Source organism: Lathamus discolor, chromosome 2 (assembly GCF_037157495.1).
Source record: "Lathamus discolor isolate bLatDis1 chromosome 2, bLatDis1.hap1, whole genome shotgun sequence".
NCBI classification, from domain to species: Eukaryota; Metazoa; Chordata; class Aves; order Psittaciformes; family Psittacidae; genus Lathamus; species Lathamus discolor.
The window spans coordinates 34,034,488-34,051,691 of NC_088885.1; the positions used below are offsets into that span (position 1 = coordinate 34,034,488).

At 39.2% G+C, this 17,204-nt stretch overlaps 1 protein-coding gene across 4 annotated transcripts in view; it reads right to left on the reverse strand.

Moving 5' to 3' along the window:
• Window positions 1–322: 322 nt before the first annotated feature.
• PPP1R9A (protein phosphatase 1 regulatory subunit 9A) overlaps window positions 323–17,204 on the reverse strand; it is a 154,632-nt gene continuing 137,750 nt past the window's right edge. For 3 of the 4 annotated variants that reach the window (XM_065666346.1, XM_065666344.1, XM_065666345.1), the window contains exons 14-19: window positions 17,023–17,110; window positions 16,848–16,925; window positions 13,584–13,782; window positions 10,905–11,024; window positions 7,668–7,850; window positions 323–6,730 (exon numbers count right to left, since the gene is read on the reverse strand). In XM_065666346.1, coding sequence (XP_065522418.1) covers window positions 6,518–6,730; window positions 7,668–7,850; window positions 10,905–11,024; window positions 13,584–13,782; window positions 16,848–16,925; window positions 17,023–17,110 — 881 coding nt within the window. In that variant the 3' untranslated portion in view covers window positions 323–6,517. The remainder of the gene's footprint in view (window positions 6,731–7,667; window positions 7,851–10,904; window positions 11,025–13,583; window positions 13,783–16,847; window positions 16,926–17,022; window positions 17,111–17,204) is intronic. The other variant, XM_065666347.1, reaches the window with a different exon arrangement.

The window sequence follows — 17,204 nt, forward strand, 5'->3', positions numbered from 1 at the left end:
TACTTTTCATCTGCAGAGGAAGAGAGAAGGCCATTCCCTTTCCCTACTGTATTTATTTTCTTTTTTACTACTTTTTACATAATTACAGATTGTAAATGAGACCCATTTAGAGGCCTGTGAATGGTGCCAATTTAGCCAAGAGCTGGGATTAAACTAATCTTCGGCACTGAGCAGAAGGAAGGAAAGAACAAGGGCAAGGTCCATACCCCTCTTCACCCCCCCATATAACCCATGCAGCAACAGCTGTCCAGTTGTGCTCACCAGTATTATTTCTCCTGGCATGACCAGGGGCAGGAAAGTGAGGACTCAATACAAATTCTAATAAAGATTCCGGATTTCTCATTTTATTGCATTCGTTGTCTAACAACACCACTCATTGGCAAGAAATTTATTTACACTAACAAATTAACTTGAAACCACAAGGCTTTGTTGTTTGTATTTAAACTGTAAGAAAACAAAGGGCCACCATGATGGTTTGCTTTGATGTGTCCCAATAACTAAATATTAACCAAAGTTATTTTGGGGAAAACGCAACAATCTAGAGAAGTTCATATCAACCAAGCACAAGAGAACAAGCTCAGACATGGCACTACTGTGTCTTCCATGCAGATGACCAGACACCAAGATGTACAAAGAAAAAGTTCAGGGTAACATGCACCTCTATACACCTGACCTCTTTAAAAAGACAAATGAAAAAGGAAAAGGTCTGAAGTGTAACCACTTCTTCAACCATGTAAAAAGAAACAATATAAGAAGCCAGTTTTTACAGTGAGCACAGTGCATGTGAGTCTTTTAGCTGCCTGGTCTCCTAGCAGTGTGTCTAACACTTGTCAGTGACCAGTGAGTTACCATCACAACGTGACTGGAAAATAGGAAAGCAGTTGTTCAGATGGAAAGTGTGTATGGGAAAGTATAGTCAGAAGAGTTTGTTCACCGTGCACGCACCACTTCCAAATGGGCTGGTGGCTCCTTATGTCTGGTACTCTGGGATCTCCCTTCCTTCAGGTGCTTCTGAACCTGCTCCACTGGTGTCGGTGACAAAGGTCCCACTGAAAACCTGGCAAGAGGCTGAGGGTCCTGGGTTATGTGGGTTGGACCCAACCTCAGGAGCTGTAAGCCCTCCTCACCCCACTCTGTAAGAAGCAACCTAACTCAGCAGACCCCATGGCTTGTTTGTAACATAGTCCAAACTTCCCAAAGAAGCAGGCAGCTCAAGGCACCACTGCCAAGCCTTGCAGCAAGCTGTGCATTTTTTAACCCATCACTTCATGCCGACCTCAAAATTACCAGTTGGTACTGCTGGTTAGTAACAGAAAACTCATTTTATAATGCGGGACTGACTGGAGGGCTCAATGTCATGCCGAAGATGTCACAGCTCTGAAAAATCAGTTTTACAGGTGGAAAAAGTGCAGCAAGATCCATACAGGAGGTTAACAAGAGGGCCTGTGTGCTGTGCATATGACCCACACTCCATTGTGGTGAACATGTAAGTCACCTCAGGTGTCACTCACAATCCTGTTCAAAAATGAGCTGCTGAAAGAGCTCCAACAGAAATCAAAGTTAGGGCTTCAAATATTAAAAAGGGTTTCCTTCCTAGAATACTGACACTCCAATGAATCAGTCCTGCCAACCTCCCACCCCCAAAGCCAGCACACAAAAGGACCTGCAGAGGACCATCCTGTGTGTGCTCTTAGCAAACCTTTAAAATCCTCTGATATGCAAAATATAAAACCCCACAAGTGAGCAAAGCTGCCAGCACAGACAGGGGTGAGAAAAATCGTGAGACTGAAGGGTTGCACTTTGCTCTTCCAAGCTTGCAGATGGTCCCAGGGCCTACCTTGTCCTGCACAGACCTATGTCCCCCATGACACACAGCTGTCCATGCGCTAACTGCTACTAGTGCAGTGGGAACCTGTGTCAGTATCTACGTACGTGCCTTTGTGTGGACACACACAAAATCATACGTAGTTATTTAAAGAGGGAATCAAGCCACAAATCACTTAAAGATTTCTAGAAGGCCTGAGTTCATTATTTTCAATTACTAATTTAATAAAACTAAGCCAACACCATCCAACTGCGCTGTGCACTGTGCCCATTTTGACTGTTAAAGACTGACAACTTAATTAAATACGTGCTGCTTTTTCAAACGTCTGTTTTTTCAGTGTTTTGGACCATGACATAGCTTTCCTGAAGTTTTCAAGTGAGGGAGAGCACAGAATGAGGGAAGTGCTAGTAAAAGCTTCCAGCCCCTCTTATCATTTATTTAATTTGATGATACTGCAGGGGACAAGGCCACACCTGAAGAGAGAAAGATCAGGTTTTACTTTTGCCTCGACAGTGTTTTATCTCTGTAAACACACAGCTAAGAAATCAACAAAAGAGTTAATTCTTGCAAACTTCCCCTAAATTTCAGCACTGACATACAGTACAGAGTGCAATGGAAATGCTGTAAAGAACTACAGCTGTAGGTGTGCAACCCTTTCCTTTTGAATTTCACTGTTGGTACCTGGAATGGTACTTGTTGGCTGTACCCAATTAAATTATAATCCTCCTCCTTCCTACTGCAGAACTGGATTCTGCACTATTAACAAAAGTGACATTTCTTTCTCTGATTTAAAAGTGGAACACAATTCATTGTCAGAAATCACACATTTTTCATCTCTTACTTGCTAGCATGTGAGCCAGGAGGTGACAGTGGAGCAGCTCAGGAGGACGAGGCTTCTATGGAAGCAATGAAGTATGAGGAACCCAATGCTCAGTGTTGAGCACCTCTGAATGTCAATGAAAGTCGAGGACTGGCAAGCTTCAGAAAAGCTTCCAGTAACAGCTTGATTCTTGTGGTATCCCTGCAGCAGACCACAGTCATAGCACAGTAGATGCCTTTGCAACAGTGGGCAATACTCTGTGCACTGCAGTGAACAGGTTCAGCCCCTTCCTCACACCCTGGTTCTGATCTGCTTCAGCTGACTGAAACCGAATTGGGAGTTTTAACACAAAGTCGCATAGGTGCAGCACCCCAGTGTATGGGAAAATATGAGCTGGAAGCGACTGATGTCAGTATGTCTAGCTGACTTGGACAGAGCAAGCAGCCACCACTCTCGCCATGATGTCAGTATAAACACTAGGATTTTTAGGTCTAAAGTAACCTGCAGTGTTGTATCTTCTATTTGCTATTTTTCTGAGTTCCATTTCTGCTAACTCTTCTTTCTTTACCCTTTCAGAAGCTCAATATATTCACAACCTGGCAACACCGCAGCAATGGGCAGAAGGAGAGCTTACAGAACTGGCCTGCCACTGTAACCAGGGTGGTGTTAATTTCCCGTGCTCAGCTGGGTGTAAAAGATGACACAGACACATGCAGAAACACCACAGTGCCTGCACAGCAGCTTAAAGATGGCCAGGCAAGCCAGCATACTCAAAATTGCTTTAGCTTCACAAATAAATAAACAAAAGTAGGCAACAGTTATATCTGCAGGTGAGCCAAAAGAGAAAGTCCTTCCAGTCATTTAGTACAGAATATTTGTTTCTTCATATTACATCAAAACCCCGCATTAGTCTGACTTAACAATGGTTTACCAAAAGAATGATGAGGCATCCCTATATTTTGTTTCATATATGTCATTACACAATACAAAGGGGAAAAATGCAACACAACTTTAAAGGTCCTATAGAACAGTAACAAAAGTTTCAAACTGAGCTTTGCATATGTTACCCAGTGACACTTCTGCACATCCCAACGAGTTACCATACTTAATAAAAGAAACCACATAAATCTCTTTTATCACAGAAAGAAGAGCAAAACTCCTGACACTGCTTGGCTTGCTTAGTTTATGTGCTGGTCTAAATGCATTTTATGGTTTTATATTAAATTTAAGCCACTAGGTTTGTGGGGGTTTTTTTAAGTTGGTTTTTTTTTTTTTTTGGTTAGGTTTTTGTTGTTTGGTTGGTTGTTTTATTTTTGTATGAAATAACCAAATAACATTATCACAAAGCAATTAAAACCCCCTGGATACATAAAGGACTTAAGTAGAATTACTTATTCTGTAGAGCAAGAACATGATTTACAAAGAGATTAACAAGGTCCTGTTCTAAGCAGCAAGAATGAAAACTGAATGTATAATGCCAAGCAGTCTGCTCAGGTTTCTAAGAAAACAAAGAACATAAAACAGGGTCACCACCTTAGATACTATATACAAGCACTTAAACATTACAACAATGTAAACATAATTTAAAAAGAAAATCACCATTGAATGGATTTATCAACATTGTACTTAAAATATTAGATTTCCAGTTTCTTCCAGATAACTTCTCTTACTCAAATATAAATTGATAACCTACTAAAATAACAGAATGCTAGTTTTACCAGGCTATTAAATAGTTGTACAATTTATCTCCTATAGAGTACAGAGAGATTCATTGCAATGTGGAATTCTTGTTAGAAGGTATACTTTTTTGCTGGTGGTCTATCTCATCTCAAGAAATACATCATAAACCTCAGAAATATCAGGACATTATCTTTTCTGTCAGTTTAATTTTTAGATCTGAATAAAATATACATCAGAAACTTGCAGAAATTTGATTTGGAAGGAAAAATGAAGCTAATGTTAAGTAGATCTGTTGTGTATTAATTTTGAATGAATTAGACTCTCATTTTACAGACCATTTTACACATCAAAGAAATTATTAGGCTCAAAAGAAACTTAACTATAAACATTGCGCCCCAGCTGTTTCAAATCTGACCTTCAGAGAACTTTACAGTCACAAATCTGAATGCCTTAAAGTACAGAACAGAAGAGAAGCCAAGCCAAACTAAACCAAACATTTTCTTCAAAAGAATTCAGTATTTGCAGTTTTTAGGCTGGCAGACAAAATTTTAAGTTCAAGATTCTAACTTTGCATCAATATCTTAAACAATTTAAGGGCTGGCTGGACTAGGTGAAGACTGCAGCATCCAGGATGCGTGAAAGGGAGGTGACTGTATTCCCAACTGTAAATGCTGTGACATAGTTAGCTTCCACTATAAAGCAGTAACATAATACCTCTAGCTTCTCGCTGTGGATATTTGCCTGTTGTCTGTCTATTCTTCTGAAGAAATATTGAGCATTTTAATACTGCTCTTAAGAGGCAGTAACTCCATGAAGTGTCAGCTATACACTGCTTCTGTCATAGCCAGAACTACACAGCAGGCTTTGCCACTGTCCTCGTATACCAGGAAAACAGGAAACTGAAAGATGTACTATGACCACTGCTAAGCCATCAAAACATTCTACAGCCTATGCCCATAAATTCATGTTTTGGTGGGGATATTCTTTAAACACATCAATCAAACCAGTAATATATGGCAGGCTTTGGATTTAGTAACCATCACCTCCATGGCAGCATTGATCTTAACATCAATGTACTACATTTAATTTTAACCAGAATCCCTCATCTTCCTCTTCTTAAAGTGCACTTCTGTAAAAACTGAGTATCTTCAGCAGACTTGTTTGATAATAATTTCCAACAACAGCTTCATAACAGCACAGCACAAAGCTTATTCTCCCAATACTTGTTGGAGAATGAATCTGAACACGTGGTGTTTTTTTCTGGAAAAAGACAAACCTGAAACAAAGTAAGCCCAGTTTCCCATTCAAAACACATGAAAAAGAAAGCGGAGTGTGCTATAAGAAAGTTGCCTACACACTGGGAGCACAATGAAATTTATAGAGATATATGAGCTGTGCTCTAGTTAGAAATTCATCCTTGCTCAGATATCTAAAGGATAAATGTTATCCTCAGATTTCTGTGTAAACCCACATAATCATTTAAGGCTTTGCCTCCTTCCTGGATTAACTATAGTACAGTTAACAGAAAGAGTTTCACCTCCTGTCTTTTAACCAGGGGGAATATTGACTCTCCTGTCTTTATCTCCAGTGTATAAGAAGTTACTGAACAGTTGTGTTTCCAGAGCAGTGTCACTTCAAGGTACTGACACAAGACGGAACTTACTCCAGTAGACGGAACTGAGTATCCAACCACTGTAAAGAAGCTGAACTTCCAGTTAGAAAGTTAAATCAACTCTTATCAAACAGAGCACAACTCCTTTTACCCAGCTGAAGCAACGTTCACCAATCATTTTGACTGGCCATCCTATTCAGAAGAGGTGAAGCAGTGGACCATGCTCCTCGGCATCATGCTGGTTACTGAAGTGACCAAACACATAGAGCTCAATAGAGAAGAGTAGTTTGGAAGGGAACACCGCCACACAAATATGAAATCTGTTAGCTGTGAACAACAACAGAACAAACCGAGGGGCTGGGGTCGTTTCACATGGCAACAGCAGTGAGTGTGAACTGGATATGCAGGAAAATAAAACTACACAATATAAATTTCCCAAGTCATTCTATGTATAGCCGTGTTTCTCTGTACACACTGTTCGGTAATGAATACAAGAAAGCAGAAGGGGCACCAGCGTGGATGTGAGTTTCTCTTCCCTTGAAGTGCCTCCACTTTCCTAACACAGCAGCACTTCTGCTTATCACTGCTCATTAGTGCCCTCTGTTGCATCTGATGAAGTCTTATCTGTTTTCTTCGATTTCCTCTGCAGTTGCTCTTGTTCCTTCTTCCGAAGCTTTTCCCTTTGCTTTTCCATTTTCTCTTGAGCTTTGCGAGCTTTTTCCAAGGATGCTTTCATTTCCTTCAGCTTTTTCTTAACGATTGCTCTATCCTGGGAAGATGTCATACCAAGAGCCTGAAGTGGCCAAAATAAAATCAACAAAGACAAATAATTTAATATGGATTAATCTATCGCATTTTTTCCATATTCTAAGAATAACCTTTCTTAGGTAGAAGACTGTAACAACTAAGCAAATTTGAGACAGACTCGGGTACACTACTGATGTGTAAGACACTTCTGTACTGCTTTCCACGCCTTTCACTTCTACAATATTAAAGAATCCTACCTCACTGCCACCACAAATTTTATTGATCAAATGAGGCAAATAAAGGTTAAACTATCTGCCTCAGGTCATCTAAGCCTACACAGAACAAGATTTCCCAATTCTCACTGCTATGCCTTAGTCAAAATTTTACTTGTTCTCTTCTGAAACCCCCTAGTTAGTGAAATGCCAGCAAAAAAATTCTGAAAGGAAACACTAAACCTGGACCTTCAGATCTGATGAGCTTCCCACAACTCCTTCCTGTATTTATTTTTGACAAAAGTAGGCTCATATTTTCACTACATGAAACAAAACTGGTTTTAATTCTAACATAGTACAATAGGTGTTAGCTTATACCTCCAGTCTCCCACTAATCCACTCTGCAGTTGCTACTTCTGATGTATGCCCATATACTATCTTCTCTGAATCACCTCTTTACAAAACAGCTGGAAGAGAAATACATGCATGCAAGTACCAATTCTACACATGCAAATATAGGTACTTTATATACACCCAGAGTTTTGACAAAACAAATGCCCTCTACTCCTGAAGCTTCTGAATCCATATAGGAATTTCTTAAAGTGTTGCTTGGCTTTATGCTCTGTGTTTATTATTCTAGTCTATCAGTTGTCTCACAGCACTCCACACAAAGGGATTCACTGCTTTCTGGCTGAATAGTTACTCTCTGTAAGATAAACTGTAGGGACAACAAATACTACAGTTTGTCTTGAAGTCCAGTCAGTCAATTACCTTGAGCTTACTCCCATCCAGCTGAAGAAGATGCTCCCCGTTAATGTTTTGGGCACTGAATTCTGAAACATGCTGCTCAAGGTTCAGGCTCATTAACCAGTGGGACACCTGCTGCACGCTCCACTCCTGAACAGCACGACTCTGATACTGACTGTGCTTAGGAGACTGGCCATCGTCAAGGATCTGTGACAAAAACATGCTGCATTATTATTAAAAGGTAACACGATGAGTAACAACATTTCTGTGTACAAACTGCCAGCATTGCAGCAGAGGTATCTGCGCTATCTTTAAGCCACACTAGTAACTATTTCACACTGCTTTTATCACATCTGTATCTAACCAGCCATCTAAGAATTGGTATAATGTACCCAAAAAGTCTTCTATCTATAAATAGAAGAAGATAAAGGAACTGGCATTCTTTTTAACCCAAACAGGAACTGAAATGGCCAGGTGGCACAGTTCAAAACAGGTATGCTTCCATGCCCTCACGAGATTTTTATCCTTCAAATTAGAACATTTCTAAAGGATGCACTGATTTCTGCATTCCACTTCCTGGGCTCATTCACAGACCTTTATGATGTTTTTAAGCTATAAAGCAAGAAATTCAGGGATGGGGAACCTCAGAAACCCACTCTACAGTTCAAAGTGATGACATCAAACAGCCAGTGAGACTGATACTATCTATGGAAGACTATGAGATGACACAGAGGAGTGGTAAGGAACACAAAGCAATTCCACAGCCCTGGCCTTGCTCTCATCATGTTGTGCCACTGCTGCTGCAGAGGAGAGCATGAACACAGCACCAACAGGGGCAGGTGCGGCATCAGCTGCTGGGGCAGCCCCACGTTCCTGACCTGCCACTCTATTTCACCCAGAGGTATGTCAGTGAGATCTGAAACAAAAGCTACTGTGTCCCAGCTATGGTCAGAAAGCAGCTGTTATGGGCTGCAGCAGCTAGAGCAGCTTTTACACTGGATTAGACGATGCTGGGAGCTCTGTCAGCTCCTGGCTGTCCAGTTCTCAGGGCTGGGGAAAAGATGGTTCAAGCACTATCTTTTCCTTCTCTTCTTGCCAGCAGGAGCTCAGTGCAGCTGATGCTTGGCCTGGTGGATTTGCTCTGACACAAATCCTCCTCCCCCTTCCAACATAACTGCAAAATCTGCAATTTGCTATGGCCTTGAAACCTCCTAGCAGAAAGGAGAGGGGAACTCAAGACAAGCAGAGAGGAGCCAGTGACATCTGCATGTTCTGCTTGAACAAGGGGGTTTGCCACACAACACCATAAAACAAGGAATGTGAATCTGCAAATGATGTGGTATATTGGCACGCGATGGTCACACGATTCACCACAACAGCACACTAGTATCTCACCTCATCATCAATCATATCCAGGCTCTGAGTGAGGGAGCAACAAAGAAATGGGAAAGAAAAGCATTATAGAAACAAAATACAGAACGTGTAACAGCATGTAAAAGTTCAGGCAAGGGCAGCACCAAGATTTGCAAACAGATATGGCTACTCAAAACCAAAGAGATTTCTTTAAAAAAAATTACTTCTGGAAGCAGAGAGGTTATGTTGAAAGCTCAGCACAAATGATTTGGCAGCTAAACCTGAGACTGTGTCAGTGAAACCCCTTTAGACTTTCTACTCTTGATGCCCTAGAACAAGTGGGAATCTTCCTGATGGCTCCAATTCCAAGAGCAAAAGCTCCTTAATTAGAGGAGAAAAACCCTTTAATTTTTTTTTTCCATCTCCTTCAAATAATTATGGTCTGCCAGAGAAGCCTGAGTGAAGGAGTGCTTGCAGCAATAAGCTAGGAAAGGCTGAGGGGCAATGCTGGCCTAATCCCCTGCCAGAGTGGTTGTGGAAGCTCCCACTGCAGCTCTTGCTGAACATGCTGCCTGATTCAGACGCTGCAATTTGGCACAGCATAGGATGGGGAAAGCACATTCATTTCTATAGACCTGTTCAGGCTCAGTATTTTAGAAGTGATAGAGAGCTGAACAAGCAAAATGAAAGCATTTTCAAGCTTTTAGTTCAATACCACTGGGAGCAGATCACTGTCACATTAAAATACTTAATATAAGGAGAATGAAACATGGTAAGAGAATGAAATGTACTATTGAGACAGTATTAACACTAAATAAAGTTTAAAAGACAACTGTGTAGTTTTCAGCAATTCATAGAACACAGAATTCATAGAATTCACTCTATATAGGAGTGTCTACATTCTCCTATGATTGTTATAAATTTTTCCCCTTTATTACCTGCAGGAAGTAACCTCTGAAGAATGGTTGGGTTTATAGACTTGCACTTTGTCAAATGGGGTTGCATGGAGCAGCTCTCATTCTTTAAGCCCATGCAAAACATGTAGGCAGTAATAGAACAAACCTATCTATCATACAAAAAAGAGACATATGTACTTCAAGTTCCTCCTGTCTAGTAAAAAACCCTGGCTGCAACCTCACAGGAAAATGTGAAGTTCTAAAGGAGTAAAAGGAGAAAGACACAGGATTCCTGAGTCCAAAGGATGTCAGCTACTGTCAAATTGTGCAACTTCACCACCAACCGAGCTACAAAACTAGTATCTTAAGAAAAATATTTTCAATATATTATATTCAGCTCAATTATGTCACCAATTTCCAGGGTTAGGAATGCTTTTTCACATTAGCATTGTTCGAAAAAACTCTGGTTTGAAGTAACTGAATTCAAATCCACTGTGCAAAGCAAGCACGAAGAATGCAAAGTGGATTAACACATATACATTCTAACCAATGTACATACATTCAGGTACAGTAACACACATGTTATTTTAATGTATCAGGGTAAAAACTAGCCTAGGTGAAAGTGCCTGACATCTCAACTATATTTACCAACCTATACTGTATGTTTATTATCTCAAAACTGTCTCAACTATATCTAGTTTAGTGTACATTTATATCTATCTATGGGTCCATATGTACATACTTTGAATGTAGGGAAAATGTACTGAAATGTGTGAGGATATAGCATCTCTTAGGAAACAAACAGCATTCTACTTTCCCACAGTAATACCATAGGACCTTTATTTCAAATCATAATTATACAAACAAGAAAAATAATAATCTAGAAACCAACATTAATTTTCTTCTCCCATTCTATTGCCTAGAAAATATTAATTTATTATTTGAGTAATTAGGAAGCAAAATGCTAATGGAAAGGAAACAACTGTTTCATACCTTAATTTCATTAGCATACCTCATCTGATGACAGTGCTAAGGAGTGTGAGAAACCTGGGGGTTTAGGTTCAGCTCCTAAACCACTCAAATCGGCTGAACTTGTGCTGCTGGGACTGAAGTCATCATTGAACGTGAAATTCTGTGGAGAAAAACATGAATGAGTTTGAATGAATGAACGATCTCATATGCATATCTAAAAGAGAAATTTGCTTTCTGTCTTCCAGGTTGGCATAGTTCAGGAGTGATTTCATTTACCAGACCTGTTATAATACACATGAGGAAGCCTAATCTTTAGTATTGTTAATATTTATAGAATACACTGTATTTTTACCACTGTGTACTTCAAGAGACACCTTTGCCAGCTTAATGAGTAAATGAATAGCAAAGGAGTCTGAAAGCAATTTCCAGACTCCCTCTTAAGATGCTGGCTCTCATCCTGGAACTGAATTACTGCTTCCGCGGGTTAATCACTAGCATTTTACTGTCCTCCAAATATTTAGGACAAGTGTAGCACAGGCAGTAGCACACAGAATAGGACAGAGGATTAATTAGCGGAGAGAAGTGAAAACTGCTATTGAGAGAACAAAGAGAATATCCTGTGAATCCATTTCTGAGTCCAAATAATCACCCAGAAAAGTGAAAGGAACGTCCCTCTTTGCCTATTCCTTTAGAAAAAACTGAAATTGAAAGTATAAGAGATCTTTGGACATCGAGTGTTATTTACTGAACTAACAACCATAAAACAAACATCACACCTTACAGCAAAGAACAGCAAAAGAATGTATGTATTTTCCAGGAATGCAGCAAAATTACCATCAGAAGAAGACAAAAATTAACAAGTATTTCGTATTAGAGTGAGAACCATAAAGAACCCCAAATCTCTGTATTTAAAAAAAATAAGGACACCATGATATTCCTTTTAACTTGAATACACGCTTTATGATAGAGAGACCTCTAATGTCTGCTCTAATCTAATAGCTAAATGAATATAAAATTCAATTCACCTTTGACACTCAATTTCAACAAAAAAAGGATCCAAACATCAAAATCAAAAACAACACTAAAAATGTTATCTTCTACCCCCCCCCCCCAAAGATATTTCCTGAAAACCAGAAGTCTTTGAAAAATATCTAGTGCTGGTCCTCGTAATGTTGATGGAAATCCAACCAAATACTGGTACCATGCTGTGCTTTAAAAATCTGAATAGCAGTATAGGAACTGTTAATTTAAGAGCCTGCAAACTTTACAGAAAACATCAAAATGTTTTTGTAATCAGTTTTCTCACACCTACATTGAGAATTCCTGTTCTGTTTTTCTGAACTCTTTATAGAGGAGAAGAAAATCAGAGCAGCTTCCTTAATATGCAAACTTTTTTTTAGCCCCCACAGTGTTCTTAGGCCAGGAGTTCAACAGCTCTACCTCCTGTTGTGTGAAGAACATCTTTTTCTAAGTACTTCAGTTTTTCTTTCACCTCTATTTTGTGCAAGCTTCAGCTTTACAATGAATTTAAGTCTTTAAAATGTAATTTTCTATAGGAAAAACACAGGACAGCCAAGGCCTGCTAATGATTATGATAGCAGGACAATCCCCCCAAGATCCCCCAACCTAATACTAACTGTAAAATTGGTGAAATTTGAAAGTTACTTTTATACAACGCTTGTTTAAAGGCACAAATAGTATTTATATGTCTAATCCTCATCTTCCTTTTTCAAAAGAAAATGGGTAACTGATTAGTTTCTCCTTAAACTTCTCTATCAGTCTGACTTGGACTGGTCAGCCCTGTGTTGCTCTCCTCATCAGATAACGTAAGCACAGCTATCACCTTGTGCACCTTGGTGGACAGCAGAAGTTAACGAATCAACAACTTCTAGTATCATAAGAGTAAGAAATGCCTGTGCAAATTACTATGATGTACACGCATGTATTGGCAGAAGACAGAAAAATTAGTTTTCTGACTCATTCCTCTACATAAAGTTGAGAACCGTATCTGTTTCTTTTTACCAGACCAATATAAAAAGTCAAATCCTGCAAGTTATAAGAAGATAAAGGCAGAGAAGTATTTTCCAGAAGTGAAAATAAACATGAAAAAACTAAGTATATTACTAGAACTAAGGGTTATTTAAAGAGTTATCATGCTGAAATTTTCATGCACATAGAAAGGAATCACACAGATGTATTAAATTGCAATAGTTCATGTTTACAGTTCAAGCATCTTCATATAGAGAATTAAATCCAACATCCAGCATGCATGACAAACAGATTTCATTACTGGGGGAAAAAAGGCAGATGACTGACGGCATAGAGCATTTCTTCACTTGCAAACATCTCATCTGAACATGGGTAGGTACTCCCACAATCAGTCCTGAAGAATGCAGAAAATACCCATAGCTGAATACACAAATCTAGCATTTGTTCAGTGGATCCAAATGCTAATTTCCACTGGCACCACTTGCTTTCGTTACGGTGCAGCACACCACAGTTAGTTTACTGAATTAATGTACATTAAGACAGAGTAAAAAGGTAGAATGGCGAATGGTACAACGACAGAGATGTTCTGTTTGGATGCGCTTTTACCGTACAATGAACACCATGCTCTGTTTATTGTAGTCATCACATATTGGCTTGTTCTTTTTTCCAGGAACATGAAGCCAATTATGCCACTCAACACAGTGGGAATAAGGTAGTTTTTATTTTCTACCTTTGACCCTTTTTTAGCTGGACTTATATTTTCAGAAGAAGGTTCAGTTGAGCTGGCAGATGATGGCAGGTTGCTAGAAGAATGGGATCCCTTGCCACTCTCTCCATACCATGTGAATGGTACACAGTGTGGGAGAGAGGAGGATCGATCTGCTACAGATCTAGCGTTTGCTGATTTCTGCAGCATCTCTCTGATGGTCCTGTTTGAGAGAAAAGAGCAGGAATATGTGTTAGATTATAAAATAAAATAAAACAAAATGCTAAAAGCAGTTAATTGTGAAGAGGGTGACATTCCTTGTAACCATGACTAAAGAACTGAGTGGCACATGGCTGGAGGGGGCATGCCTTAAATCTTAACTTAAGCTCTCTTAGACAACATGCACACAGCAAATGGAGACCGACACCAGCTGAAAATACCTGTACTCCCACTGTTCAGATGTGAACCAGCTCCACTCAAGAAGCCGCATGTTATGTTGGTACTTTTCTGAGCCCCAGTGGTAACTCAGCATAATTAGATTAGACTCAGTACTGACCCAAGTGGGCTCTGGCTCCCAGAAAATGTCTGGCTTGGATTTTGAGCACAGGCAGAATGAATCAGGTGCTTCTGTATCCATCTGTAGAGATGTGCCTTTGTTACAACAGCTAAATACTGATAAAAGTACTATTATCTTGAATTTAAAGTTATTAAATATTAAAAAAAATACAGAAAAAATTGAAAGAAACACTTTTGTCATATTATCAGTTCCTCTGCAGTAACAAGGACTGCAGTGGATAATGTGATCAAGGCAAAAGAAAGTTATAAAATAAAATAAATGCCTAAATTATTCACTACATATATGCCAACAGTACAGTATGTAAATTAAAAATACCTATGCAAAGTGTGTGCCTCAAAGAACTTTTGCATATGTCATATTCTCCTTTTATTTATATTAACGTATCTATTACTGTTTCAGAGCATTGTACTTCATTGTACTTCTGCTCTTATCAGATACCAGTAAACTGCACGTATGTAAATCTCCCCTCAACTTCTACCTTCTGGAAGCTTCTAAATCATTATTATCACTATTACTAGACCTCTTTATACTGTGAAGCCTCTTTTTTTGTATGGATGAAACTGAGGTTGTCAAAGGGCCCTCACCCATGGAAGCAGAAGAATCCTTCCTCCCTTTTAGCTACATAAGGAAAGGTAGATGTATCTATCTGACCCAGTCCCATACTCCTTCCTCATCCTCTAATCTTGCTTAAAAGTAGAAAGAAAAAACAAACGATGTTGCTCAAATCACCTAGCTTCAGGCAGGGGAATATATGTTTCTTACTTAAATGGGGAATTTTCTATATATGCAACATTAGTGGTAGTCTGAGGAAGTAACTGAGGATTTTATTCACAGATCATGAGTGCTGCTTTTTGGCAATGGCAAAATAATACATGCAACATCCATCTGACAGCGTGATTAATTCTACCTTAATCAGTCACTGTAATGGACATAATTATAACAGGATGCTGTCTTTTGATCATCACCATCCTTGTTTCAAAGAGCTCGTACAGCACTGGACTGTAAAGAAAACATCCTCATGTTTCTTCTGAGGTAAATTCTGTGGAGTTACTAACAAAGGAAGTGACAACGGGTGTTTAAAAAGCTGTACTGAAATAATAACATTCCAGTTTACAGAGGCACAGTGAGAATTACAAATGCTTATGAATTTTGACTTTGAAAACAGTATTAAAGTTCGCTTTTAGTAACTGTATCCAAATCCAGAAATATTAACAAACAATGTAAATTACTGGTTTATTAAATGGTCTACTAAGCAATTGACCTCTACACTGAGATCTGCTTTCTCTAAGTAATATACCTATGCAGTCTCAAAAATGTCTATAACACACTATATTGCTACAAGGAATATAATTAAGTTCAAGTATACAAACAAGTATACATTCATTTTCCCCACCCTGTAGCTTGGTATTTAATTGCTATATGATATGTAATACTCTGCTAAGGGCACTAGCTGCCTTACAGCTACACAGGGCGGGAAAGTTTGCTTTAACAAATCTCTCCCTGTCACTAGGGACATCCAGCAGAGAACATCACTAACTCCAGGTCACACTGCAAGCAGACACACCAGTGGAACCAAGTGGAACAGGTTTTCTGACACTAGCACAGAGGCAATGACTGCTGACTAAGATCACTGAAGATCCTGCCAGATATTTGCAGGATACAAATGTATAGATGTATGCTGAGACAGAACATGGCACTTCAGTAGTGTGCCTGAGGGATTAAGTCAGAAGTCTAAGGCTTCTTTGCTTTTCTGATTTTCCGGAGCTACACAATGTACTTGTCACTGCGTCTCCATATATTAAGACTGTCAGCAAAACTCTACAAATTGCTACATACTGGCTCTCTACCACAATGCTTTCTGAGTAGCATTCAAAGTTTGCTTTGTTCTGATAGGTCTTTTATCACTAAGTTTTATTTTGCATTGTTTTATGTGCAGATTGTTTCTGAGTTGCTCTGTTCTTTCTGCACTTTCGGAATGTATTAAGTTAATGATCCTGATATTAACTTGTATTTCATACCTGGAACCAGCTATCACCCCTGTAGTTATGATCTTGTTAAATTCACCAGTATGTGAGGACAGTAAAAATTTACATCAGCATTTGCAGAGAAGATTGCTTCCTGCCATTTTGAACATTCATTTATTCAGAGTCCAGATGCTGGTGATGTGGTCTCATCAGATTTCACAAGGTATTAAAAATTCCTTCCCTGAGAGTTGGTGATGTGACAAATGCATTCAGTGTTTTTTCCTATTTTCAATTCATGATGTTCACTTTCAGAACCAAGCCCTCCTGAAAGCATGCCTGATGTGGGTGCTGTGAAGCTGCAGTGAACAGCTGCTGCCCAACCTTGCTCTGGGGGCTTTTAAAAAAAATATGTGGATTTGTGTCAACATTTCTGGTTCATGGGTATTAACTGAATGTTTGTGCATCTTGTGGGCCAGCTCCGATAACCCATTTCTGAAAATCCCATTAGCGAATGCAACAGCAGTAGTGACGCCACGATATTATAATCCTCCAAGTATTTTTAGATTGTATGTTAGCCTTTTGTTAGTTAAGAAATATGGGTTTGTAAGCTCAGAAGGTTATCACAAAGCTTAACACTTATTTATATGAAGTCAGTGGGACTGTTAATGTTCCCATCTGCTAGGGTGATTAGTTTTTTTCAGTGTTACTGGCATATCATTTCATGCATCCTCAGTGTTTTACCCATACCTACTGCAGTAGGTCACCCTAATAGCTTCTTTCTCTTTCCGCTTCTTGCCCTTGTTTGAACTCCTTCTCAAGGGAGCCCTACAACATTAGAGAACATCAGGAAACTTCTTTGAAATTTTACTTGCAACCCTTTTAATGAAAAAAAAAGAAGCATTTTAAATAAAAAGATGCTTACCCAAGATCTGCAAGTTTTCGCTTTAGTTTCTCTGTATGCCCTAGAATAGGGCTGGTTGTTCTTGCTGCCTGAGCACATGTGGCACCATCTAGGATACATTTGTACACGGAAGAACGTACATTATTATTTTTAACTGCTACTGAAAGCTATTCCGTTTTCGTATTTCTCATAATTAGATATGC